The sequence below is a fragment of the Dendrobates tinctorius genome, unplaced genomic scaffold (genome assembly GCF_039654945.1).
Source record: "Dendrobates tinctorius isolate UK_male_01 unplaced genomic scaffold, ASM3965494v1 ptg000281l, whole genome shotgun sequence".
NCBI classification, from domain to species: Eukaryota; Metazoa; Chordata; class Amphibia; order Anura; family Dendrobatidae; genus Dendrobates; species Dendrobates tinctorius.
In genome coordinates, this window is record NW_027361948.1 from 2,584,235 (window position 1) to 2,609,972 (window position 25,738).

The window sequence follows — 25,738 nt, forward strand, 5'->3', positions numbered from 1 at the left end:
TTTTTGAGCCTTGGCTGATTAAAACTAGTAGAATTTTCCCAATGACAACAGACATGGAACCTTTCATATGCTACAAGCCTAATAAAGCCTATCCCTTTAGAAGAGTTTTGTAAACTACTGGGAAGAGTATGAAAATATACTCAAAACCTCTCCCTCGGCATCACGTCAAGAAGAATGATTTTCATGTCATCATGATGAGGTAAGCTGATCATACATATGACAGTTGTCGACTATCACATGTCGGTTGTTTGTATATCAGCTATCGCTCCCGACTTCCCTATACACTAGAACACTCAACTGAGTCTTCATGTGTTTTCAATAGGTAGAGAGAGGAGAAGATTGCCACAGCTTGTGGACCAGAGGATAAAAGGGAGGTGGCATTTGAATTAAAGTGCCTAAACCTTATCTCTCCTTGATATCATCTGTCTGGGGAAAGAGTGAAAACACGCATACACATTAGATGGCTGTCCGGTCCTGTCAACATCCATGAGTTTGGCCAACTTTAATGTGTATGGAGCATCTTGGGGTTGAGCTTCTTAACACCTTGGACTCATAACCTCCTAAATATGAAGTGTGAGAGATAAAAGACCCCATTCCTGAACACTGAAAATACCTTTAAAGCATTTTTTTCCAATTTGAGAATTCTATTTTTTATAGGTAAGGTACTTTTACTTTCTCCTCCATTATGTACTCTATTTTTATTATTGTGGCACAGTATATCCAGTTTCTAGAGGATTAATGCTGACATTGGACACTGATGTCCCTATTATAGACCGAAATCCTTCTTTTGTGCATATTATTTTGCTATTTTGCTTGGTCTTCCTAGAGACAACAGTAAAGTATAAATTATTATAATCCTTAGGACCATATGAGAAAGTTATACTTAGTTACCCAAAATAAACAGAAAATTTACTTGCTGTTTCTTTAATTAATGGCTATTTAAACCGATAATTTTTAAGTTTTGCATTAAACCTTGTGCAGATTTTGCTTTAGGAATAATATTATTTGCATAAAATATTATTATTAAGTTTAATTATACTTTATATTACCACCCCAATTTTACAAATAGAGATTCACAAATAAGTAAGAGGCAGAGACATCTTACAGGCACCCCAGAGTCTGGAAGAGCTCATTTATACAAAGTGATAAAAGATGATTTCTCAGCAACAACACGTCTTATAGACATACAAGTAGGATGTTTTTAGCAGTCTATAACCTGTATGGCCATATTAATAGTTTAGATAGGTCAAATGTGGTGACAAATTCCCTTAAACTTTAGGCATTGCAATAAAAAAAATCATGGCCAAATACAAATACTTTTTCATCCCATAATTCTAATAACCATTTTTTAATTCATTCTCCATGAAACAGAAAGCAGCAGCAAGGCAGCGCAATATATTTGTTACAGAAAAGTGTGAGTATCGTAAACAATTTTTTTGTACACTTTTTTACTAGTCAACATTTACATCCATACATGCCACAACAATACAGCACCCGGTTGCAGCTGCTAGTATGTTACATCCTTTTTGATGTTGGTTGAATAATTATAATGTTATATAGTGAAAGAAAAAGTGTCAATGGTAAAAGACGGGGTAGTGTAGAAGACAAAAAAATCCATACCAAAGCTAAGAATGTAGCAGCTGGTAGTGGAAGCAGAAGCACCACTGGCATCCACTGTCCGGGGAGTAGTACTACTGAATGTAGGACACAATGGGCCTCTGACAAGCTTATTAGTGGGACACATGAGGAAGGAGTTATGGTATAGATAACACATCACTCCTCTCAGTGACTGCAGGATCATGTTACCTCTTACAACAGCTCTGTCATTTTGAGTCAGTGTTCTCTACAGAACTGCTTAATCAGAAATGACTAATAATAATAATTTTTAGACAGTTTTATAATATAAAAAACACGAAACGTTTGTCAATGCACCTTATTATTAAATGGGCTGTCACTTATTCCCACTTTACGAGGACTGTGAGTGAAAACGGCACAAAAACACACTAAAAGGTAAAATATTATTATTCAACCAAATACTCTAAAGGGAAAATATTTCTCAATACCTCATATTTGGTGGAAGATAAACTGAATTACTACTAATAAATAAAGGAATATGATGATATAGATCAGAGCAATAACAAAGACAACAATAAAAAATTCAATGTGTCAGTAAGACAAAAGACTCCAAGAATATATCCCAAAAATCAGAAATAGCGGAGTCAAGCAACATGTCATGTGAACAAGAAAATAATTTATTTCACACAATTACACATTCTAAGAAATATATAAAATATCAGTGTCACATGAAGGACACAGGTAAAAAAATGTTGTCCACAGCACAACAGTGATAAAACATGTGCGGTATATCCAACCAGAGGAATCAAGGTCTTTGCAAAACAGACCAAATAATAAAATGTATATACGCCTTTAAGGGCACCTAGTGAATCGGCTACTCAAAGAAAGACCCTCACCCGTCATGGTCGCAGTGTGTCCAAGGACAGCCAGCCCCTATGTGCGTTTTGCATAGGCTTCATCGGGGGGCCGTCAACAATAAATAAAGGAACTAGTCAACCCGCGATGAAATGACCATAAAAAACAACCCGCGATAAGATGACCATAGTAATGATCATTCAAATGATTCCATTATCAACTAATTTTCCAGAACCTTAAACAGGTAATACAATATTTTAATTTGAGCGTAGATGGCATTTCTGCCAATGTTTTACCTTTTATTTGTCAAACACATTTTATTTTATGACAAAGAGAAATACACTGCAGTAGCTAATCAATATTTTGCACAGTCACAAACGTAGCAGACAGCGAAGAAAGTTTGGTTTGGTTTCAGTCAGTGGGCTAATGTACCAAGGGAGATTAATTGAAAAGATCAGTCAGGCTCTCTGTTCAGCTATGTTGACATCATAAACGCCTCATTACATTTGGTTTTGTATGTAGCAGTCCTAGGAAAAAGGTTGGGGGTTAAAAGCAGAAACTAATGATCCTTAGGATGGTAGAAGACATGGCATGTCAGTAATAACTAGCCTGCTGTTTACCAAAATCTTTCTCACAAACAATTTAATGACAGTGGTAAGCAACATAGGAGTGTTTGTTTCTTTTTCTTTCAAAGCAGCAATGTTCATACTTTTTGCACCTTATCAACTCAAAACTTTGGTGTAAGGGGGTGAGATTTGATGTCTTACTTGCTCCCCTTCCCTCAGATTGTCTCCTGGTTGTTGATGTTTACAAATGTGTCTATGATAAATGCTTGCGGTACTGCTACATAGAAATTATGTATTATCGCTCATCCTCAATGGTATTGCCACATGTATGTGATACCATTTTGTAGAAAGTTGTTGTATGTTGTCTTGTATTCTTGTATCATATTATTACATAATACAATGTGTCTGTTGTACATGTACAGTTAGGGAAAGTTAGTGCATCCTTCTGGGAACATTAGAGGAGGGCACTTTTAATTTATAGTTCCTATAGACTCAGGTAAGTATTGTTATGATGAGAGACACTAGATGGGCGCATACTAGTGGGCCTGATTGGAGTAGCTGATAGGAGGGTTAATTGTAGGAAGGGCTGCCGGGTAGTGTTGAGCGATACCTTCCGATATCAGGAAATATTGGATCGGATTGGATCGGACCGATATCCCAAAAATATCAGGTATCGCCAATTCCGATACCAGAAACCCATGCAAGTCAATGGGGCACAAATATTGGAATGAAAATAAACCCTTTCTTTCCTTGCACATCCAGTTCGGGAGGGGGGAAGAGTGTGGGCGGTGCGTTGGCGGAGACTGTGCGTGTGTGTGTGCGGGTGGGGTCTGTACGGGCCTCTCGGGGGTCTGTGCGGGCCTGCTGGTGGTCTGTGCGGGCTGCCGGGGGTCTGTGTGGGCCTGCTGGGGGTCTGTGCAGGCTGCCGGGGGTCTGTGCGGGCCTGCCGGGGGTCTGTGTGGGCTGCCGGGGGTCTGTGCGGGCCTGCCGGGGGTCTGTGTGGGCTGATGGGGGTCTGTGCGGGCCTGCCGGGGGTCTGTGCGGGCTCCTGGGGGTCTGTGCAGGCTGCCGGGGGTCTGAGCGGGCCTGCCGGGGTTCTGTGCGGGCTGCTGGGGGTCTGTGCGGGCTGCTGGGGGTCTGTGCGGGCCTGCCCGGGGTCTGTGCGGGCTCCTGGGGGTCTGTGCGGGCTGCTGGGGGTCTGTGCGGGCCTGCCGGGGGTCTGTGTGGGCTGCCGGGGGTCTGTGCGGGCCTGCCGGGGGTCTATGCGGGCCTGCCAGGGGTCTGTGCGGGCCGCCGGGGGTCTGTGCGGGCCTGCCGGGGGTTGTGTGTGTGTGCAGGCATCGTCCGATTGGATTTCAAGTCCCATTGGGCTATGCCTGCTACAATGACAGTGATTGACACATTAGCCAATGATGGGACAGTAGTAGTCCCATCATCCGGCTAATGTGTTGAATGTAAAAAAAAACAAAAAAACATACATACTACATACATACTACATACATACTATACAACATTCATTCAACATACATACATACTACATACATACTTCATATATACTACATTCATACAACATACATACATACTACATATATACTACATTCATACAACATACATACATACATACTACATACATACTACATATACAGTATACTACATTCATACAACATGCATACATACTACATACATACTACATACTGTATATACAACATACATACATACATACTACATACATACTACAGTCATACAACATACATACATACTACATATGTACTACATTCATACAACATACATACTACATATATACTACATTCATACAACATACTTACTACATACATACTACATATATACTGCATTCATACAACATACATACATACATACTACATACATACTACATATATACTACATTCATACAACATACATACATACTACATACATACTACATATATACTACATTAATACAACATACATACATACATAGTACATACTACATACATACTACATACATACAACATACATAAAACATGCTACAGACATACAACATACATACTACATTCATACTACATACATACTACATACTACATACAATACATTCATACATTCATACAATACATACATATAGACATACAGTACATATAACATAGAGTACATATTCACCATCACTTGTCACTTTGATCCCCAAAGCCAGTGTCATCTGTAAAAAATATTAAAATAACAAACAACCAATATACTCCCTGATCCGCAGAAATCCACGAGTGTCCCACGACGATCTCCCGTGGAGAACAGCAGCATCAGCTGATGCAACTGCTCTCTAGGGGCTCCAGGAATACAATGACAGGAGGTAGGTATCCTTCCGCACTGTATTCCTCCGCGACTGTAAAAAAATAGTCCCTAGTCTCACTTTTGGCATTGCTGTGTGAGAAAGTTCCCACGCAGCTTTTGCCATAAAGTGAGATCAGTGAACTATAGTAACCTCTCAGTGATGCACTGCAGGAGATTGTCGTGGGACACTCGTGGATTTCTGCAGATCAGGGAGTTGTTTGTTATTTTAATATTTTTTACAGTGAGATGACACTGGCTTCGGGGATCAAAGTGACAAGTGATGGTGAGTATGTAGTATGTATGTATTATGTATGTAGTATTTATGTTGTATGTATGTAACATGTTGTATGTATGTTGTATGTATGTAGTATGTAGTAAGTGTGAACAGGGTCTTATTGACCCGTTCAGTTTTTGTGCATGTTTCATGTGTTTTGAATCTATTGATTTCTTGCTTATGCAAGCTTTGGGAGATCCCCGCCTCTCTCTTTTGGGACATGCATAAAAAGCCATTTCGCTCAGCGAGCCCATACCGGGCAGCGCCTTTCTGAACCCTGCTCATGAAGGTATATTCACATGTTCAGGTTTTTAAATATATTAGATAGGACTGCTCCGAGAAGGGTATGCCTTGACGCGGCGGAGTGGCTTAGCGTACATTTTTTTGCAGAAGAACGTATCAACAAAATACCCTGGTTTTGTTAACATCTTTTACTAGCACTTGCTACTTACAGTTACATGAATTTTACAGCAGAGTATTTATGCACGTTTGTCATACTGTGTTCTGTTTCTGTGTCTTAGTTCTTGGGTGGTGTGAACAGGGTCTTATTGACCCGTTCAGTTTTTGTGCATGTTTCATGTGTTTTGAATCTATTGATTTCTTGCTTATGCAAGCTTTGGGAGATCCCCGCCTCTCTCTTTTGGGACATGCATAAAAAGCCATTTCGCCCAGCGAGCCCATACCGGGCAGCACCTTTCTGAACCCTGCTCATGAAGGTATATTCACATGTTCAGGTTTTTAAATATATTAGATAGGACTGCTCCGAGAAGGATATGCCTTGACGCGGCGGAGTGGCTTAGCGTACATTTTTTTGCAGAAAAACGTATCAACAAAATACCCTGGTTTTGTTAACATCTTTTACTAGCACTTGCTACTTACAGTTACATGTATTTTACAGCAGAGTATTTATGCACGTTTGTCATACTGTGTTCTGTTTCTGTGTCTTAGTTCTTGGGTGGTGTGAACAGGGTCTTATTGACCCGTTCAGTTTTTGTGCATGTTTCATGTGTTTTGAATCTATTGATTTCTTGCTTATGCAAGCTTTGGGAGATCCCCGCCTCTCTCTTTTGGGACATGCATAAAAAGCCATTTCGCCCAGCGAGCCCATACCGGGCAGCGCCTTTCTGAACCCTGCTCATGAAGGTATATTCACATGTTCAGGTTTTTAAATATATTAGATAGGACTGCTCCGAGAAGGGTATGCCTTGACGTGGCGGAGTGGCTTAGCGTACATTTTTTTGCAGAAAAACGTATCAACAAAATACCCTGGTTTTGTTAACATCTTTTACTAGCACTTGCTACTTACAGTTACATGTATTTTACAGCAGAGTATTTATGCACGTTTGTCATACTGTGTTCTGTTTCTGTGTCTTAGTTCTTGGGTGGTGTGAACAGGGTCTTATTGACCCGTTCAGTTTTTGTGCATGTTTCATGTGTTTTGAATCTATTGATTTCTTGCTTATGCAAGCTTTGGGAGATCCCCGCCTCTCTCTTTTGGGACATGCATAAAAAGCCATTTCGCTCAGCGAGCCCATACCGGGCAGCGCCTTTCTGAACCCTGCTCATGAAGGTATATTCACATGTTCAGGTTTTTAAATATATTAGATAGGACTGCTCCGAGAAGGGTATGCCTTGACGCGGCGGAGTGGCTTAGCGTACATTTTTTTGCAGAAAAACGTATCTACAAAATACCCTGGTTTTGTTAACATCTTTTACTAGCACTTGCTACTTACAGTTACATGTATTTTACAGCAGAGTATTTATGCACGTTTGTCATACTGTGTTCTGTTTCTGTGTCTTAAGTATGTAGTATGTAGCATGTATGTAAGTATGTTGTATGAATGTAGTATATATGTAGTATGTATGTAGTATGAATGTATGTTGTATGTATGTAGTATATATGTAGTATGTATGTAGTATCTAGTATGTATGTTGTATGAATGTAGTATATATGTAGTATGTATGTAGTATGTAGTATGTATGTTGTATGAATGTAGTATATATGAAGTATGTTTGTAGTATGTAGTATGTATGTTGTATATATGTAGTATGTATGTAGTATGTATGTTTTTTTTTTTTACATTCAACACATTAGCTGGATGATGGGACTACTACTGTCCCATCATTGGCTAATGTGTCAATCACTGTCATTGTAGCAGGCATAGCCCAATGGGACTTGTAGTCCCATCGGACGATGCCTGCACACACACACAACCCCCGGCAGGACTGCACAGACCCCCGGCAGGCCCACACAGACCCCCGGCAGGCCCGCACAGACCCCCGGCAGGCCCGCACAGACCAACGGCAGCCCACACAGACCCCCGGCAGGCCCGTACAGACCCCCGGCAGGCCCGCACAGACCCCTGGCAGGCCCGCACAGACCCCCGGCAGGCCCGCACAGACCGAGCATCATGATGACATCATTTCAGCAGCCAATCACAGCCATGCCATTAGTTAACATAGCTAACACAACTGGCTCATTGCATTATGGGAACTTCCGATTCCGGTATTCGATATTGTAAAAATATCGGAATTCGGTATCGGAACCCCGATACAGCGAATATCGGCCGATTCCCGATATTTGCAGTATCGGAATGCTCAACACTATTGCCGGGTAGTAAGAGGATAGTTGGTTAGGAAGTTAGGTGAGACGGGGCCCGGGTGTCTAGTGTCAAGATGGGCTACAGGCCTGGACAGCTTGGCAGCCACGCTGCAGCCCACATTAACCACAGCCACTGTGTGTCATAGCAGTGGGCCAGTACAGAAATGGGAAGACGTGGCAACTTGTCACCTGGGCCGATGCTTTTAGGGCAGGAGTCAGCTGGACAACTGAAGTGAAGGGAGCTGGAGCTTCGACGAGTTCGGTACAGACGGGACGAATGCTTTACCAGAGGCAATCAAACCTGGTGACTGATGATTTCGAGTCTGGGGTGAAACAGGCAGAAGGAATGGTCATCATGGCGAGGTTAGGCCAGGAAGAAACTGGGGAGCACTCTAAGACAGTCCGGTCTGGGTGTCTACTGCACAGAAATGACAGCCAGAAATGGAAAGATGAGGAAACAAGTAAATGTCACCATGTACTAACTGTGGAAGTAACGTGTACTCAGTCAAAAGTATTGAAGTTAATCTGGACTATGTCTCAATTGATGAGGGTTGCTTGGGAGAGGGACCAGTATTGCCTGGAAAGTACTCAGAAGAAGCTCATTCTGGAGATGCAGGTATGCAGATGAGAAGAGTACATTTTCCTGTAGGGGAAGGACTGGACATGAATATAGCAATGGTTCAGGTCAGGACTACAGTCCTGTCACTCTCTTACATTGGTGCAAATCATTGCTCTGAACAATCAGAATTAAATGTTTAGAGCTTTCATATACATAGGGGAAGGGGACATTATTTTTAAGCAAAAGAAGCAATTAGAGGAAATCTATAATTAGGTTCATGCTGTCCGAACCACAGACAGCATGAATCAAGGCCTAGCTTCAAGATTTCAACTAGGTATGCGTTACTCTGAAATGCTGCAGCGTTTCAGAGAAAACAATTTGAGAAGGCTAGCAGTGGAGTATAGGGAGAAACCTAACAAATCCGATGCAGTCCTCAACAGCTCCTCACTCACCCTGCTCCAGTTGTGTACATAGGTAGAGACCTGTCAATCACTTGGTGCCTGTAAAGAGAGAAGCCAGCCAGACACATTGGACTAGTCAGGTCTCCCCATAAAGTCTCCAGTCAGCTTCTCAAACTATATTTTCTCTGAAACACCACAGCATTTTAGAGTAAGTCATACCTAGCTGCAATACCACAGCCAGGCTGTGATTCATTCTGACTGTGGTTCAGACAGCAAGAATCTAGGGACAAGTTTCCTTTAAAGAGTACATTTCACCAAATTTTTCCTGTTGAACTGAACGTACGATATAGTTTTGTGATTTTTTTGCCTCTCCGTCGAGGAGATATTAGTGACCAAAGTATTTTGCACCTAACCAGTTAATTTTTTTAATACCAAGTTGGCATTAACAGAGAGATTTCTTTGTGAGCATGCGCTTGTTCCTCTTTGTAACCCAAACTAATCATAAGCAGGCAACAACACACTGGGGAAAGAAGAACAACATGCCCCCAGAAAAGGACTTACAAGCAGTCAGACACAAACAGACTCTACCTACTGCACAGTGATTATTTGCTAAAGAACAGCAGATCTGAGTGTGAATAACCGGTAGTCTTCAGATCTCATCTCTAGCATTCAGTGTGGGGGGACGGGCAGTGCTGCAGAAGTTGCGTCTGATTACAAACACTTCTATTAGCTCTCCTCTCAACTCAAATTGATCTTTATTGGAATGATCAAATACCCAAAATAATTGCCAAAACAAGTGTAATGCTGCCAACTCTATTGTATTGCCCCACATTGACAGTTGTGTGATTGTAACCTTCTAATAAATGTACAGTATTTTTTATGAGATCCAAAGGTAAATGTTCCAGACAGTGGCATAACTTGAAGCTCATGGGCCCCAATGCAAAAGCTCATGGGCCCCCTTTTATGATACGTCTTTAATAGTATTGGTCTTTTCATATGGGCTAAAGGGAGATTTTGCACCCCTTAGGTGATTTCAACCCCTGCACCTATTGTAGTTAAGCCCCTGGTTCCAGAGCTCTGACAGCTTCCGATAAAATCAAGTACCGTATTTTTCGAACTAAAAGATACTTTTTTTCCCCAAATTTGGGAGGAAAATGTTGGCAGTCTTATAGTCCAGAAGTAGGGGGGCAGGGTCCCAGCTGCAGGAAGCTAGCGGCGGCGGGAGTGAGGCGATGCTGCAGGCCCTGGGCTGGGAGGAGTTGTTGTCCCAGAGATGCAAGACTAAGGATCCCTGGGCTTCAATAATATGTTGGCAGTGAGACAGGAGTCCCAGCCCTGCGCATTGATTTCCTGGCGGTGGGCTTCCAGAAAATGGCCATTGAATGTAGCGCATGGGCAGATTGAGATCTCCTGCCACCGCTTGCTTCTTACAGCATGGACCCTTCCTCCACCAGTATGATATTGTATAGTCGGTATAAGATGGATCCCTATTTTATTTAAAACACTTTTTTCCTATTTTCCTTCCCAAAATTTGGGGTGCGTTCTATGTTTTTTAATCAACAAAATACGGTACTTCTAATGTGATATATGATATGCAGATATGTGCCAATATTATAGCATGAATTATGAAATAATCATAATGGCATTTTCTGCATTTTCTACAATCAATCTAATTTTAGTCTCAAATTAGAGAAGACATAAAACTTGTGTTACACATCAAATTAGAAATCAACATCAAAACTGACAGTAACTATCCTCAGTATAGGCATTATACTGGTATGGGAAATAAAGTAGGATAATAGCTACTGTCATAGCCAATTAATATTCCAACAAGCCAAGCTTGGTTAGGGCACTTGATGGTTATTCTCCTGGCAATAGCAGAGAGCATCTTCCTGACAATTTAACGTGGCACAGCCAGTACAACATAATGTTGAATGAATGTTAGAGAACGTGAACATGGACTGCGCTTGTATAAGAGCATGCGTACAAGACAAAGCTCGTGTGTGATACTAAGAAAAAGAGAAGCAGTCGTGGATTATATATTACAAAAAGGGAAATTGTTTAGTGTAATAGTCTGTGACAATTACATCCTTTCCCTCTATTAAGAAGGATGCAACATGTTCCTCTGCAGGACTTCACATCATGTATTAAGTTTATATATAATTGAACAAATCCAAGTTGTCATAATTGCTTAAACCAGGTTTTAGAAATAGGAAACACCTGAATCTCACAATTTTGATAAATATATAAACTTGAATAGATTTTTCAGGCCTTAAAAAATTGCCCCAGTAAGCTGCCAATATTGAGTCTTAATCATCAAATTCCCACCAATCAGTGGTGGCACATTCTAAGGGCTCATACAGACCATCATATCTTTGGACCAAGTGCGATCCGACAAAAACATCGGATCACCCTTGGACCAATATTTCTCTATGGGGCCGTGAACATGTCCAATTTTGTCCTTGGACTCAGTCTTTTTGTGGGAAAAATTACAGCATGCACGATTTGCATTCGATATTTGGATCACACTCGGCCAAGCAAATTCATTGAGTCAGTGGAAAAAATAAGACAGCACTCGGAGGACATCCGAATGCACTTCAATTTTCTTGCACTGACATAATGGAGAAAATGGACACTTTTTTCAATCTTTTCATCATCTCAGATGAGAGAATATATGGTCATGTGACTAGTCTAATAGGGATATTGCATACAGGAACTACACAGATCCTATAACTTATTGTAGTAAGGAATATTTCCACTATTGAAGGGGTTGTCCAGCCCTGGTGGAATTTTAGGCAAACATTGAACCTTGCCAAATCCTATCAGAGTCTATTTTACATGCTGTTAAGATTTGGCTCATCATGCCGATTCCAGCAGTCGTTACATGACCATAAGTATGTAATTTTCATATTTGGCACAGTCACATGGTGACTACATTATCATCCATTTATTAAAAAAACACATTGAGAGAAACGGATGATAATCTAACCGGTAAGTGACCAAAAGCATACAAAACACATACTTGTAGTTAAGTGACGACAAGCACACTATTATGATTCAGCAGGGTGCAATGATTGTCAAAAATGTCACTAGGGCTGAATAACCCCATAAAGGTAAAGCTATGCTGTATGGAAGAGCTGATTCTCCTGATCACTTTCAGCTGTAACAATAACCGGTTAAACTCATTGGAGCTTTACAAACAGCTAAATAGCAATATCATTCCTTACCATATCTACTGGCAGATGTCCTGGACACAGTAGAATTATTTACTGCATTGTAGGCTGTGACTTGCTTAGACACCAGTGCTACCACTGCACCATCTGGAACCTGTTCATAAAAAAATACATCTATAAGTCAATTTCTTCATCATTCATAAATCATCCAACTTAAATGTTTAATCTCTAATACAATTTTTCTTTATAGTCCAGGTTTATATAGACTTAGGCTACTTTCACACTTGTGTTAGGAGGTGCAGCGCAGGGCCGCCGTGCAGCTCGGCCCCCTGCCGTGCCCCCTCTGGCTCCCCTTATGGGCGCATGACGCTGCATGCGACCTGCCTACCCAATCGTTAGCATTGGGTACGCAGGCTGTGCGCTGGTAAGCTTTTGCTGATGCATGCGCCATTTTGACGCTGCACTGAGCGCTTCACGCTAACTCTCACATCATGGAATCAATCTGGGTTATCTGTGGCTTTAAACATGATTTCAGATAAAGCTATAATTTTGTCTTAACTCAGAGAGTCATTCTCCCAATACGTGAAAGATACAGTCAAAAAGAGATAACTGGCAACTCTGGGATATCTAAAACACAAAGGGCCTAATTTATCAAGACTGGGGTTTTGCACGTCCATCTTGATGAACTGTGTGCTGCTGTACCATGCACCTAACTTATAAAGGAGTGTGTGCCTCCTAATAAACTTGGTATACCTTTCAGCTGTCGTGCACGACCACTAGAAATGTTGCCCTAGTCACAATCTGGAGTACTCTTCTGGTGTACTTTTGTGGAGTGAATTGTCATGAATTAATTGTGTGCTTAGTCATGACCTTTCTTGCCCTATCTCTGCCCACATTTCTAAAAGTTAGCAAATCTGGCCTGAAGTGGCATAAAAGCACCAAAAGTGTCTAATTTTTTTTTAATATAAAATCTACTGGTGAAAAAATCTTGTAATATTTCAAAGTGTTTTATGCCAGAATTCTAAGGAAATCTTGCTGAATCAGGTCCCATAGTAATTGTATATGACTGCGCTTTCAACATCCCCTAAATGAAACATAGCAACAGCATGTCTGACCTTTATAATTTAATTACAGTTTTATACTGGTAATATTTTGCAGCATCTTGATTTTTTCTTTTTCAGCCATTCTGATGTCGATATGTGCTGTGTTTGGGATCATTGTCCTGTTGCATGATCCAGTTTTGGCAATTCATCTCCCCTCCACTATTGTGCTTAACAGAGAAAACAAAACAAAAAACACAAATATCCTGAACTAAAAAGTAAAAAATATACTGCAAATAATGCATAAAGGTAATAATAATAATAAGGGTATTTAGTAAACATGGGTGCATATATGGGTGTGACCGCCCTCTTTCTGAGCTGGGAAAGCCATCCAGTCTGGCCTAAGCTGTTACTAGTGGTTCAGCCGCTCGACCCTTATTCACATTCATGCCACTTGGCAAGTGAAAAGGTTTTAAATACTAGAGTAGGGACTGTCCCACAAGGGTTACCGTGACGCGGCGGGATGGCTTGTACATTATTTTGATCAAAATTATGTTTACTAAATACCCTTATTATTATTACCTTTATGCATTATTTGCAGTATATTTTTTACTTTTTAGTTCAGGATATTTGTGTGTTTTTTGTTTTGTTTTCTCTGGTTAATGGTCATGTGTTAATATGCACTTACATTGTCCATACACATTAACTTACTTTTCTCAGTTCAGATTTGTTTATTATTCATTTCATTGTGCATTCAGTGCATACATGGGTGTGACCGCCCTCTTTCTGAGCTCTGAAAGCCATCCAGTCTGGCCTAAGCTGTTACTAGTGGTTCAGCCGCTCGACCCTTATTCACATTCACGCCACTTGGCAAGTGATAAGGTTTTAAATACTAGAGTAGGGACTGTCCCACAAGGGTTACCGTGACGTGGCGGGATGGCTTGTACATTATTTTGATCAAAATTATGTTTAATAAATACCCTTATTATTATTACCTTTATGCATTATTTGCAGTATATTTTTTACTTTTTAGTTCAGGATATTTGTGTTTTTTGTTTTGTTTTCTCTGGTTAATGGTCATGTGTTAATATGCACTTACATTGTGCATACACATTAACTTACTTTTCTCAGTTCAGATTTGTTTATTACTGTGCTTAACAGGTAGTATGACTTTTTTTGCCCTGACATGCTGTGTTTGCTTGGTTTTTGCCAAATGTGTCACATGGCACTAAGGCCAAATATCTACAATTTTGTGTCATCTGTTTAAGGGACATTGTTGTTCTTAAGGTCTTATGGTTTGTTTAGATTTAACTTTTCAAACTATAGCTGTACTGTCATGTTCTTTTTAGAAAGAAGAGGCTTCCTCCTGGCAACCCTTCCAAGCAAGCCATATTTAATTACAATGTATCAAACAGGACCATTTAATATGCTACCTGAGGCCTTTAGACTCTAAGTTGTAGCTCTTGAGTTTTCCACAATTTTTCTGAGCATTGCATGATCTAAACTTGGTGTGAGTTTACTGGGATGTGCTCTACTGGGAACACTGTTAAAAGTGTTGAATGTTTTCCACTTGTTAATAATTAGTGATGAGCGAGTGCGTTCATTACTCGAGTTGTTCGAGCATGCTCGGGTGATCTCCGAGTATTTTGGGCGTGCTCGTAGATTATGTTTGTGTCTCCGTAGCTGCATGATTTGCGGCTGCTATATACAGCCTGAACACAAGCAGGGATTGCCTGTTTGTTAGGGAATCCCCACATTTATACAGGCTGTCTAGTCATGCAGCTGCTGAGACACAAACAATCTACGAACACGCCCAAAATACTCGGAGATCACCCGAGCATGCTCGAACAACTCGAATATCGAGAACACTCACTCATCACTATTAATAATCTCTATCAACCCTCTGGGAGCTAAAAACACTGCAATGGACTTCCGGGAGAAGTACATGTTCGGACACTAACTGAATTTTTAAGTTCGAGTTTGCTCATCTCTTGCCTTCTAAGATCAATGGAAACAATAATTGCTTCTCTAAGATCATTGCTGATGTTTTTCTTCTTTCTCATACTCCTGAATGTGCCAGATCAGCAAACTGCCAAAACTTCTGTTTCAATAGAGGTGGTCATACTTGCTGATGAACGACTAATCAAGGACATTTGATTAGCAGCATCCTCTTAATCCATTTGGAAGCAGTATGCGTCTACTTAATTTTTAATACATTGCTTTTACATTTTGACGGTTTGGCTAAATAATGACATGGTGTAATTTGTCATGTGTTGATGCTCATCTGAGGCTGTAAGATGTTTTATAATATATGTGTCCCAATATGTAAAACTATAAAATTAAAAGAGGACGGACTTGGTTTTTCTAATGACTGTGGCTGTTTGTTAACTTCTTTATGTATCTCATAATCTATATCACTATTGTCTGTGTTCTAAAAAAAAAATATCATTTATTTTCATAAAGCAAATGAAGTTATCTCCTGGCAACAGCATTTCACTGCTTCCTTTTTAACAGAACCCATGACATATGAATAATCATACAGAACCAGCCATAACGCAGAGCTATATAGGGAAATGTCAAAATAATAGGCCGCTTAAGCATGTAATTTGGTGTTATTATTGCTTAAGTGATAATCCCATCGATTGAAAGCAGTAATACTTTTAATCTTGCTGAACTACACTATAGCATTAGGGCTGGCATGCAGCAGGAGATAGCTTTCACGACAAAACTGGAGTCTCCAAAAAACTAAGTGTTTATTTGTGATACACCGGCAGCTGGCAGAGGGCAATGGATACCATAAAATGTACAGCAAGCATTACTATAGAAAACAGAACAAAAATATATAGTGTTTATCTTTTTCTTATAATCCACTCAAATTAACTTGTTCTCTGCTATTAGTTTGAAAAATATCTTTCGATATAGTGTGACCAACTTATATTACAACATATACAACAATAAAAGCCAAGGCTTGTCACATAAATGTAGAATAAGAATATTTCCAAGTACAGGTCTCCTTATGTATTCTCCCTTTGAGAATTTTATCTTGGCCATAAAGGTGATAAAATACCAGAAAAGATACATTTCTCTAAATGATGCCTCCAGGATGTCAGAGAATCATGGGCTCATGAGTATACATAGCTGAACATTTAGGGCTGTATGCCAACTCGATGCATATCGAAGCTAAGAATACAAATTCATTGGCCAATAATGCAGAGCCATCAAAGCTATTCGGTTTTCTCTATTCTTTCCATCTTCGTCATGATTACTAGAACCTGTATTTTAACTATGAATATATTCGAAGAGATGACCAGATAACACAAAATACATCCTGAAAACTGGTCAGGTCAGATTTTCCATTCAAGATAAAATACAATATTTCTATAGCGCTTTCCTCACCAAGAGCCAAAGCACTGTACATATCAAGAAAACAACTCAATCCCTAAATATTCCCCAGCAGAAAGAGATATGTCCTCTTTTTTGTTTTCTTTTTTAGCGATATGCACCCAGGGTGGGTGGTTTCTGGGAAAAATCTAGGGTTGGAGTAGCACTTTCTTTTTTGAAACATGATTTATAGCCTGGTAAACTTATTGTTTCACATTAACTTTTGATTAACCCTTTCACAACATGTGCCGTACATGTACGGCACAAGTCGGGTCTCCCCCTTGGATGTGGGCTCCACCTTTTTTTTGCAATTTCACCATACTTGGATTTTTTTTCCCATTTTCCAGTACAGGATATGGTAAAACCAATGGTGTCGCTCAAAAGTGAAACTCGTCCTGCAAAAAACATTCCCTCACATGGCCATATTGAAGGAAAAGTAAAAAAGTTATGGCTCTGGGAGGAAGGGGAGCTAAAAACAGGAACACAAAAACGAAAATGCGGCATGAAGGGGTTAAATTTAGTTAAAGGGACTTTGTCATCAGGTTTTTACTAACGCATGTGAGAGCAGCTTGATATATGGACAGAAACCCGGAATCCAGTTATGTGTCACTAACTGGTTTGCTTTGTTCAATTTTGTTAAAATCACTGTTTAATCTGCTGTACATCCACCAGTTCTCTGAATGTTAAGCCATGTATAACCCCATCCACACCACTGATTGGCAGCCTTCTATGTACTCTGTGCATAGGCAGAAAGCTGCCAATCAGTCGTGGGGACGAAAATACACAGAGCAGGGAGACTATACGGCACGAGACATCCAGTCCTCCACTGCTAATCCCCTGCTGATAAAACACTGATTTTAATAAAACTGCAAGAAGCAGCCTATTGAGAGACATATGGTTGGAATGAGAGTCTCTTCCCCCAAATCATGATGCTCTGTGATTACATACCAAAAACCTGCTGACACATTCACTTTAATACATCCAACTTCTCCAGAAAGAAATTCAATATAATATCATGACATCACAAGCACTTAGTGGTCACAACTATACACATTTAGCATATTAATCACCCAACACAATAACAAAAAATCATATTTTTCCAAGGCTAGCCATCATGGGTCACATATCTCTGGAAATGGCACACCAAGTGCGGTGGTGAAGGAAGGACACATCTGTATATGGAATTGTGCTCAAATGTGCCTTATAAGTAAGGTACAGTACTATGCTTCCCCTGTCCTTCGAGAAAAAAGTGGTTGTCCTTATGATTTTTTCTCTGATGGTAATTACTTTCTAATCTGCTTTTCCATTTCCCGTTTGTACCCCATGCCAACAGACAAAACCCTGACATTTAATTTAGTGATGGTGCCAGAACAGCACCCAGGGCTCTTGTTTTAGAGGCCAGTCGGCTTATCTCCAAAATTATTTGCACGTTAATGAACAAAGTGAGATTTTATCAAGCTTTAAGCTGGCAAAGGCAAAAGACAAACTGTGCCGGCAGCATTTGGGAGAGAGGCCATTCTAGATGATTGGCAGTTGGACTGAGACTTGAAGGTTTATCGCTAATGTATAGTAAGCTCCTCAACCGAATCCTTTTTATGTTTCATTTTCACTTTGTGAATATTCTACAGGTAATGTGTGACTTTCAGACACAAAATGTTCTTTTAACAGACACATTTAGTACTGTGTAAGTGCAAAACAAACACTTTTGTAGATATACTTTATAATTTGAAAAAAGTCCTAAATTACTGCTACTGTGCACTTATTACTTGCTGGAGCATATCTCATGCCTTGAATCACAAAAGGCTTTCAGCCAATACTGTGTTTCCTCGAAAAGTTTAATCCACAGACTCTTAGATGAGAAAAGCGCTGGAAAACATGAATTTTCCAGTCACTATATCCTTTTTAAACAAATGTGCTGGGGGCATGATTTTGTGGCCCTTAATAATTTATAAGTAGAAGAAATTCTCCCCCTTCCTTAGAGAATGCAAAGTGCTTTTGCTCACAATAGCGGCTGATGGAGGAGCATGTGACCGGACCTGTCCAGCCTCCTCCAAATGAAAAACACTGCACACTGGAAATCTATTTTTCGATTGGAGGAGGCTGGTAGACATGTATAGTCATATGCTGACAATTTGGGAACAGGAGATCTGAGAAGTTTGTGAGGAAGGCTAAACCCACAAGGCCGGGAGGACAACTTGTAAAATAAATCTCACTCTTTAAGTGTGAAGGGGTCTTTAGTATGTCTATCAATTCTAACCAAGGAGATTTTATTAAAAAAAATACTTGTAAAAAGTTTCAGTTGGACTCTGATCAAAAATTTTGGCAGCAAAAATTTTGACAGCAATGTCAGTTTTTGGGTTAAATATTTCTTCTTTCTTATCCACCATATTACACTATTTTTTAAAATATATATAAAAATATATATAAAAGTTTAAATCATCTCCTTTTCCAAAATATAAATAGCAAAATGAAAACATTGTTGGTATTTCCCTGTGTATTGCCCAAACTAATATTTGAGAAGTTGGTGTTTTTTTTGGTAACTGTACTTCCCAAAAAATGCACTTCCCCAAAACTGATCAAAGTGACATATGTACCCCAAAACAGTGAGCAAAACAACAAGTCTTCACACAGGTCAATTTAAAAAATTAAAAAATAGATTTCATAAAATAGCAACAGAAATACAGTATATATACTGTATATATTGCAGTGTTAGAAACTTTTTTACTCACTAAGCTATAAATAAAAAATATATATAAAGTAAGTATAAAGTTAGGAAACCCCTCAGTTGTATTAACATGGAAAATCATGGCGTACAATTAAAATCTATAAAACCATGATAGAACTCTGTTTTGTTTTTTATTATTATTATTTCACCACATTTGATTTTTTTTCCCGTTTTTCAGTACATTATGTGGTAAAAGGAATTGTGACATTCAAAACTGTAACTTGTCTCACAAATAGACTTTCATATGGATATGTCATCAGAAAAATAAAAAATAACTTATTGCTGTTTGAAGAAGGTTAGGAAAAAACAATATTAAGTCAGACCTTGAAGAGGAACAGTTCTTGATACTCTAAGTGATTTGTAATTCTTTTTACATTAGGGAAAAGCTTGAAAACAGAAAATCGCATCAAACGATGATTGTAATCTGGTAAAGTAAGTAGAAGGAAATAAAGCGGGACTCATGTTCAAAAATCTATGTACTATTTTGTATGCTTGTCTTTTTTTACCCTATTTTTATAGGGGAAACCTTTCCTTTTTTTTAATTTCCCACCCTATTGCCTCTCTAAAAAAATTAAAACTTCTGTTTTCTTCACTCCCTCCTTAATCTCCCCCCTATTTTCCCTCCATATATACTGTAGTGTGCTTGTGTTTAAAATATAAAAATTCAATAAAAACTATTGGAAAAGGAAAAAACAAAAGTGTAAAACCAAAACACTGCGTGGGACTTTAAGAGTTAATAATTATTGATGAGTGAACGTGCTTGGACAAGGTGTTATCTGCGCATGCTCAGGTGCTAACCGAGTGTATTTGGTGTGCTCGGATAATATGTTTGAGTTCCGCGACTGCATGTCTCGAGGCTAGAGTTGAGCGACTTTTCCACTCAATGCCGACTTTTATTCCCCATTGACTTGCATTGGGGTCGGGTTTCGGACGAAACTCCGACTTTTTTTTCCCTAGTCAGACCAGTTTAATCTGAAACAAATTTTGTTTCATGAAACCCGATCCGACCAAAGTCGCTCAACTCTACTCAAGGCTATTGGACAGCCGCACCACAAGCTTGGAATGCCTAACAAATAGACAATCCCCGCATGCAGTTATCGAACAGCTGCGAGACATGTAGCCGCGAGAACTCGAACATATCATCCGAGCACGCCAAAGACATTGTTAGTACCCGAGCATGCACGGATAATGCTTTATCAGCACGTTTTCTCATCAGTATTCATTTTATAATGTCATTGCTTCAAATTCTACTTTTTAATGTAATCAATATTATAAAGGACTATAGCCTTTTCTTAATACATAATTTGTTCATATTTCTGTTACTTTAAGTAAAATTAGCAAGAATTTGCCTTTATGAACACCTACATTAAAGGGTCTAATGACATTGAATTTTCAGTGCGAGTACAAGTTAATTGCACATAATTATGACAACTTCAAACCAGGTAAATATATAATGACAGATAGGATAAGACATTCATGCTTTCAACATTCAACTTATCAGACTATAAAAGTATGGCTTTTAATAATCTCTACAAATGGAAGCAGTAACTTTAGTTAACTATTTCAACAAAAAGTGTCAGCTAAGCCATAGGTATCATCATTTATCTCTGATGAAGAATTTAATAGACACTAGAGGATGTTTAACATGGTCCCATAGGTGCATTGGTCCAATTCTAGATTTTTCACAACTATTCATCCCTATTAAGAACACTTATATTGAAATAAGCTGACAAAATGGTATAGAATAGATATATTAACATGATAAAATGTATAAGGCTATGTGCACACGTGGGGAATTCCCACGGAAATTTCCACGGGAATTCCATTCCGTGGGAAATATGCGAGAAATCTGCATTTTAAATTCCCACATATTTCCCGTGGAAAAAACTAGCAATTTGCAAGCGTAATTAGCTTGCAGAATAATAGCGTTTTCCAAGCGATCTGTAGCATTGCTTGGAAAACTGATTGACAGGTTGGTCACACTCGTCAAGCATAGTGTTTGACGAGTGTGACCAACTTTTTACTATTGAGGCTGCCTATGCAGCATCAGTAGTAAAAAGATCTAATGTTTAAAATAATAAAAAAAATAAAAAATGGTGTTTTTCTCACCTTCCGGCATCCCGCGCAGCATTCCCGATCATTGCGATGCTCCCGGCAAGTCCCGTTCCCAGGGATGTCTTTGCGACAATGACCTTTGATGATGTCGTGGTCTCGCGAGACCCCTACGGTATCGCGAGACCGCAACGTCATCAAAGGTCATTGTCGTAAGGCATCCCTGGGACCGGAAGATGCCGGGAGCATCGCTGAGGCCTGCTGACGCTGCGAGGACCGCCGGAAGGTGAGAATATCATATTTTTTATTGTAATTCTTTTTTTTAACAGGGATATGGTACCCAGAGCCTGGAGGAGAATCTCCTCTCCTGCAGACCCTGGGTACCATCCGCAAATGTTCCACTTACTTTTCGCATGGTGGGCACAGCCACATGCAAAGTAAGCGGAACAATACTTTCCTATGTGTGCGGATTTTCCCGCGATTCTGCGCAAAGAATGAACATGTTGCATATTTTTCCGCAATGCAATTCTGCTGCGGAAAAATTACGCAGCATTAGCACAGCATGTGCTGAATGCCATAGGATTGCATGGGATGCTCTTTTTGTGTTTTCGCAGTAAAATCGCATGTTTAAAAATGCGGCGAAAATGCAAAAAAAAGCTACATGTGAACTGTGTTTCCACAATGAGTTTTGAAGCATAATTTTGCTGCATTAGAAACGTAGTGTCTTACAGTTCTAGCAAAGTGGATAGGATTTATAGAAATCTCCTGCCCACTGTGCTTCTTTTATATGCGGCATAAACTGACCTGCAGTGCGTGGTTCAAATCTGCAACATATCAATTTCTTTTTTGAGCGCGTGGATATTCAGCATAGATTGCATTAGATGTAAAAAATCGTCAGGTACAAAACACATACATTTTTAGTGCATTTCCACTGGGGAGGCGCATAAAAATACAAGTAATCTGCACAGGACTGTGTCAATAAAGTTTTGCCAATGCCAAATACTCAGAAGAAATAAAAACAAAGCAGTTTTATTTAAATATTTAAAACGCGACAATCCTATTGTTTGCTAAAATAGTGTTCTTATGAAATTGAAAATGAATCACCAACCTGATAGTGGCCGATAACGTTCAGTCTCTTCCAGTCATTCTCGATTTTTGTTGTAATGTCTTCATCTTGTAAGATCATTCGAGCTCCACTTGCTTGTCTCCATTCTGAAAATCATAAATGGTATATAAAAAAATGTGTTTATAACCTGAAGCATAACGCTGATTAGTTTTTTTTCCAGAAATAGCGCTATTCTAATCAGTAGGTCATAGACTGTTCTTCACCTCAACCCCTTCACTTGAATGAGACTGAATGGCAATATCAGAGATAAATGAAAGCTGAACTGTTTTTCTAAAACAAAAAAGAAAGAAAAATACATATTCTTTAAAGGGAATATGAATTTTATACATACAACTAGTAATGACATATATGTACAGGAGCTTTTTTATTGATTGAATCCATACCTTGATTGTAGAAATGCATTTTTCTATTTCTAGGAAATTATATGCAAATGAGCTGCAAGTACATCAGGGAAGGAAATTGCACTTGCTGCTCTCCTGCCCTCTCTCCCTATTCCCAGCCTACTGCCTACCTCGTATGCCTGACGTCTGACTAACAGGTCACTCTTGTTTCAGTACCCTGCCTCCGATCGCCGACATCTCAGGCAAGCACTGTCAGCACCATTCTAATGACACTGCTAGACCCAGTGTATTTATCTATGCATGTGCCACCTTCATCAAAGGAGATGAGTGGCAATGGAATGATCAGTAATGAAGAAGCATCAGGTTAGAGGAATCAGGCCACTGAAATAAAAGTGTCCCATTGGTCAGACATAGGATGCAAATGGAAGGAAGCCAGGGAATAAGAAAGGGGGGCAGGAGAGCTGCTGGGACATTGCTCCACCCTTGAAGCACCAGCATACTCATTTGCATATTATTTCAACAATGGATTTCTCAAAAATAGCAAACCGGATATCTACAATCAAGGTATGAATTTAAGCAGCATGAAAGCGTCTAAAAATACTGTATATGCCATTAGTTTAAGGTATAAAATCCTAATGACAGGTTCCCTTTAATAAACAATTAACATTATCCCCCTGCTGATATTGTTCCTGCTCATGAGTATAATGTAAATGATGTGCGTAGATAATATTCAAAGAGTTTATGCATGGTGGGGTGGACACAGTAAATGGGTAGCTTTACTAAAACTATCTACAAGTAACACTGCATTTGCTATCCATACCAGCCAATCATAGAGCAAATTTAATTTTTCAACAGCAGAATATGAAATTAAAGCTGAGTTTTGATTGGTTGCTATGAGCAACATAGACAATTTTTCTTTTAGACGGGTGTCATAAATCTTCTCCCAAAGATTCCATTGGCCATGGAGCTGGATATACTCCTATTCAGTTCTAATATTTACTTATAGAGGTGGTCTACTACACTGTATAATGCCATCGATTTACACATTTTAAGGCTGGTTTCACATTCGCGCTTTTTAAGCGCACGCACGGCCGGGGGTAGCTCCGCCCCCGATCCGGCTCTCTGCCCGGCGTGCCCGCCCCTTCCTTGTAGCGCCGCCTCCTAGCGCACAGCGGCGCCTGCGATCGGCGCACCCTATCTTTAGCATAGGGTGCGCAGATCGTGCGCAGGCCGTGCGCTAGTTGCGCTTTGACCTGCGCTGCGCACTTTTGACGGTGCGCCGTGCGCGCCAAAATCCGAAAAGTTTGATTTTGGCACGCACGGCGCACCGTCAAAAGTGCGCAGCGCAGGTCAAAGCGCAACTAGCGCACGGCCTGCGCACGATCTGCGCACCCTATGCTAAAGATAGGGTGCGCCGATCGCAGGTGCCGCTGTGCGCTAGGAGGCGGCGCTACAAGGAAGGGGCGGGCACGCCGGGCAGAGAGCCGGCTCGGGGGCGGAGCTACCCCCGGCCGTGCGTGCGCTTAAAAAGCGCGAATGTGAAACCAGCCTAAATAAGTCTTTTTGTAAATAAAAACTGCTGCCATATGTGCCTGTGAGTGGCGCTATCGCTGCTCACTCAGTCCACATCAAATGACCCCGGCTGCAGCCACCACTGACTTCCGCTAATTTCATGTCAACTTCCGAACTTCCTTGATTCAGCCAGGCATGACCCAGTCACATGCCACCCTCTCCCGATTGACTGGGCTGTGGGCGTTTTTTCACTGCACATCGCAGCTCAGTATCCAGAGTGTGCTTTCCCTCTCACCTCTTGTTTTATTGGCCACAAGCGCGGTCTGGATACTGACCTGTAACATGCTCTGAGACACCGCCCACAGCACAGTCAATCAGGGGAGTGCGTGCGACTGGATCACATCTGGCTGAATCAAGGAAGTCCGTAAGCTGATGTAACATCAGTGGCAGCTGCAGCCGGTGGTCACGTGATGCGGACTGAGTGAACAGCGACAGCGCCGCTCACAGACACATATATGTATATTTACCAAAATATTTACAAAAATACTTATTTAAATAGCGTAAATAGATGGGCGCATTAAAAAAAATAGTGGACCACCTCTTTAATCTTATTGCTCATCTAGTTTCTTCATTTATTGATTTTAATTACTTTTTTATTTACATTGTAATTAAACCCCATTACAGTGCTAAGTAATATTAATAACGTCTCCTATGTTTATATTGACAAAAAAATTACTATATTATTATCCTTCATCACACATATTATACTTTGGCATACAGTAGTACATAGGTAAATTAAAGGGAACGTGTTATGTGCAATAACGCTACTTACCTGCAGATATGACGTTAATCTGCAGGTTAATAGTGTCCTGACACCATATGGCTGTAATGAGATGAGAAAACGAGAAGAATGCACAGCAAATGTATTACAAAGTGTCTGCAAGTGAATACCGTCATCTGCTAGTCAAAGATTATAAGAACGGGGAAAGCAGAGAGAATTGCATTGGCAGGAACTGATGAGAGAAGTGCATGTTCCCTGAGGGGACAAATTAGAGGAAACACAAGGTCGGGTAATAGCTGTGTCACATTTAGGAATTATAAAAGGCCCAGGAGGGCAGAGAATGAGGGTGTTAATACCTGAACCTGTATAATGGCAGACGTATGGGAGCAGCTGAGCTGGCTTATAGCCATAATTACCAGCATGGGACAAACTATTGAAGTGATGCCTCAGCCCTGA

General features: G+C 40.1%; 1 protein-coding gene across 1 annotated transcript in view; it reads right to left on the reverse strand.

Moving 5' to 3' along the window:
* PLXNA4 (plexin A4) overlaps positions 1-25,738 on the reverse strand; it is a 1,025,959-nt gene that overhangs the window by 76,254 nt on the left and 923,967 nt on the right. Inside the window, exons 26-27 of the mRNA XM_073559904.1 lie at positions 22,631-22,734; positions 12,379-12,478 (exon numbers count right to left, since the gene is read on the reverse strand). Of these exons, the coding sequence (XP_073416005.1) occupies positions 12,379-12,478; positions 22,631-22,734 (204 nt within the window). The remainder of the gene's footprint in view (positions 1-12,378; positions 12,479-22,630; positions 22,735-25,738) is intronic.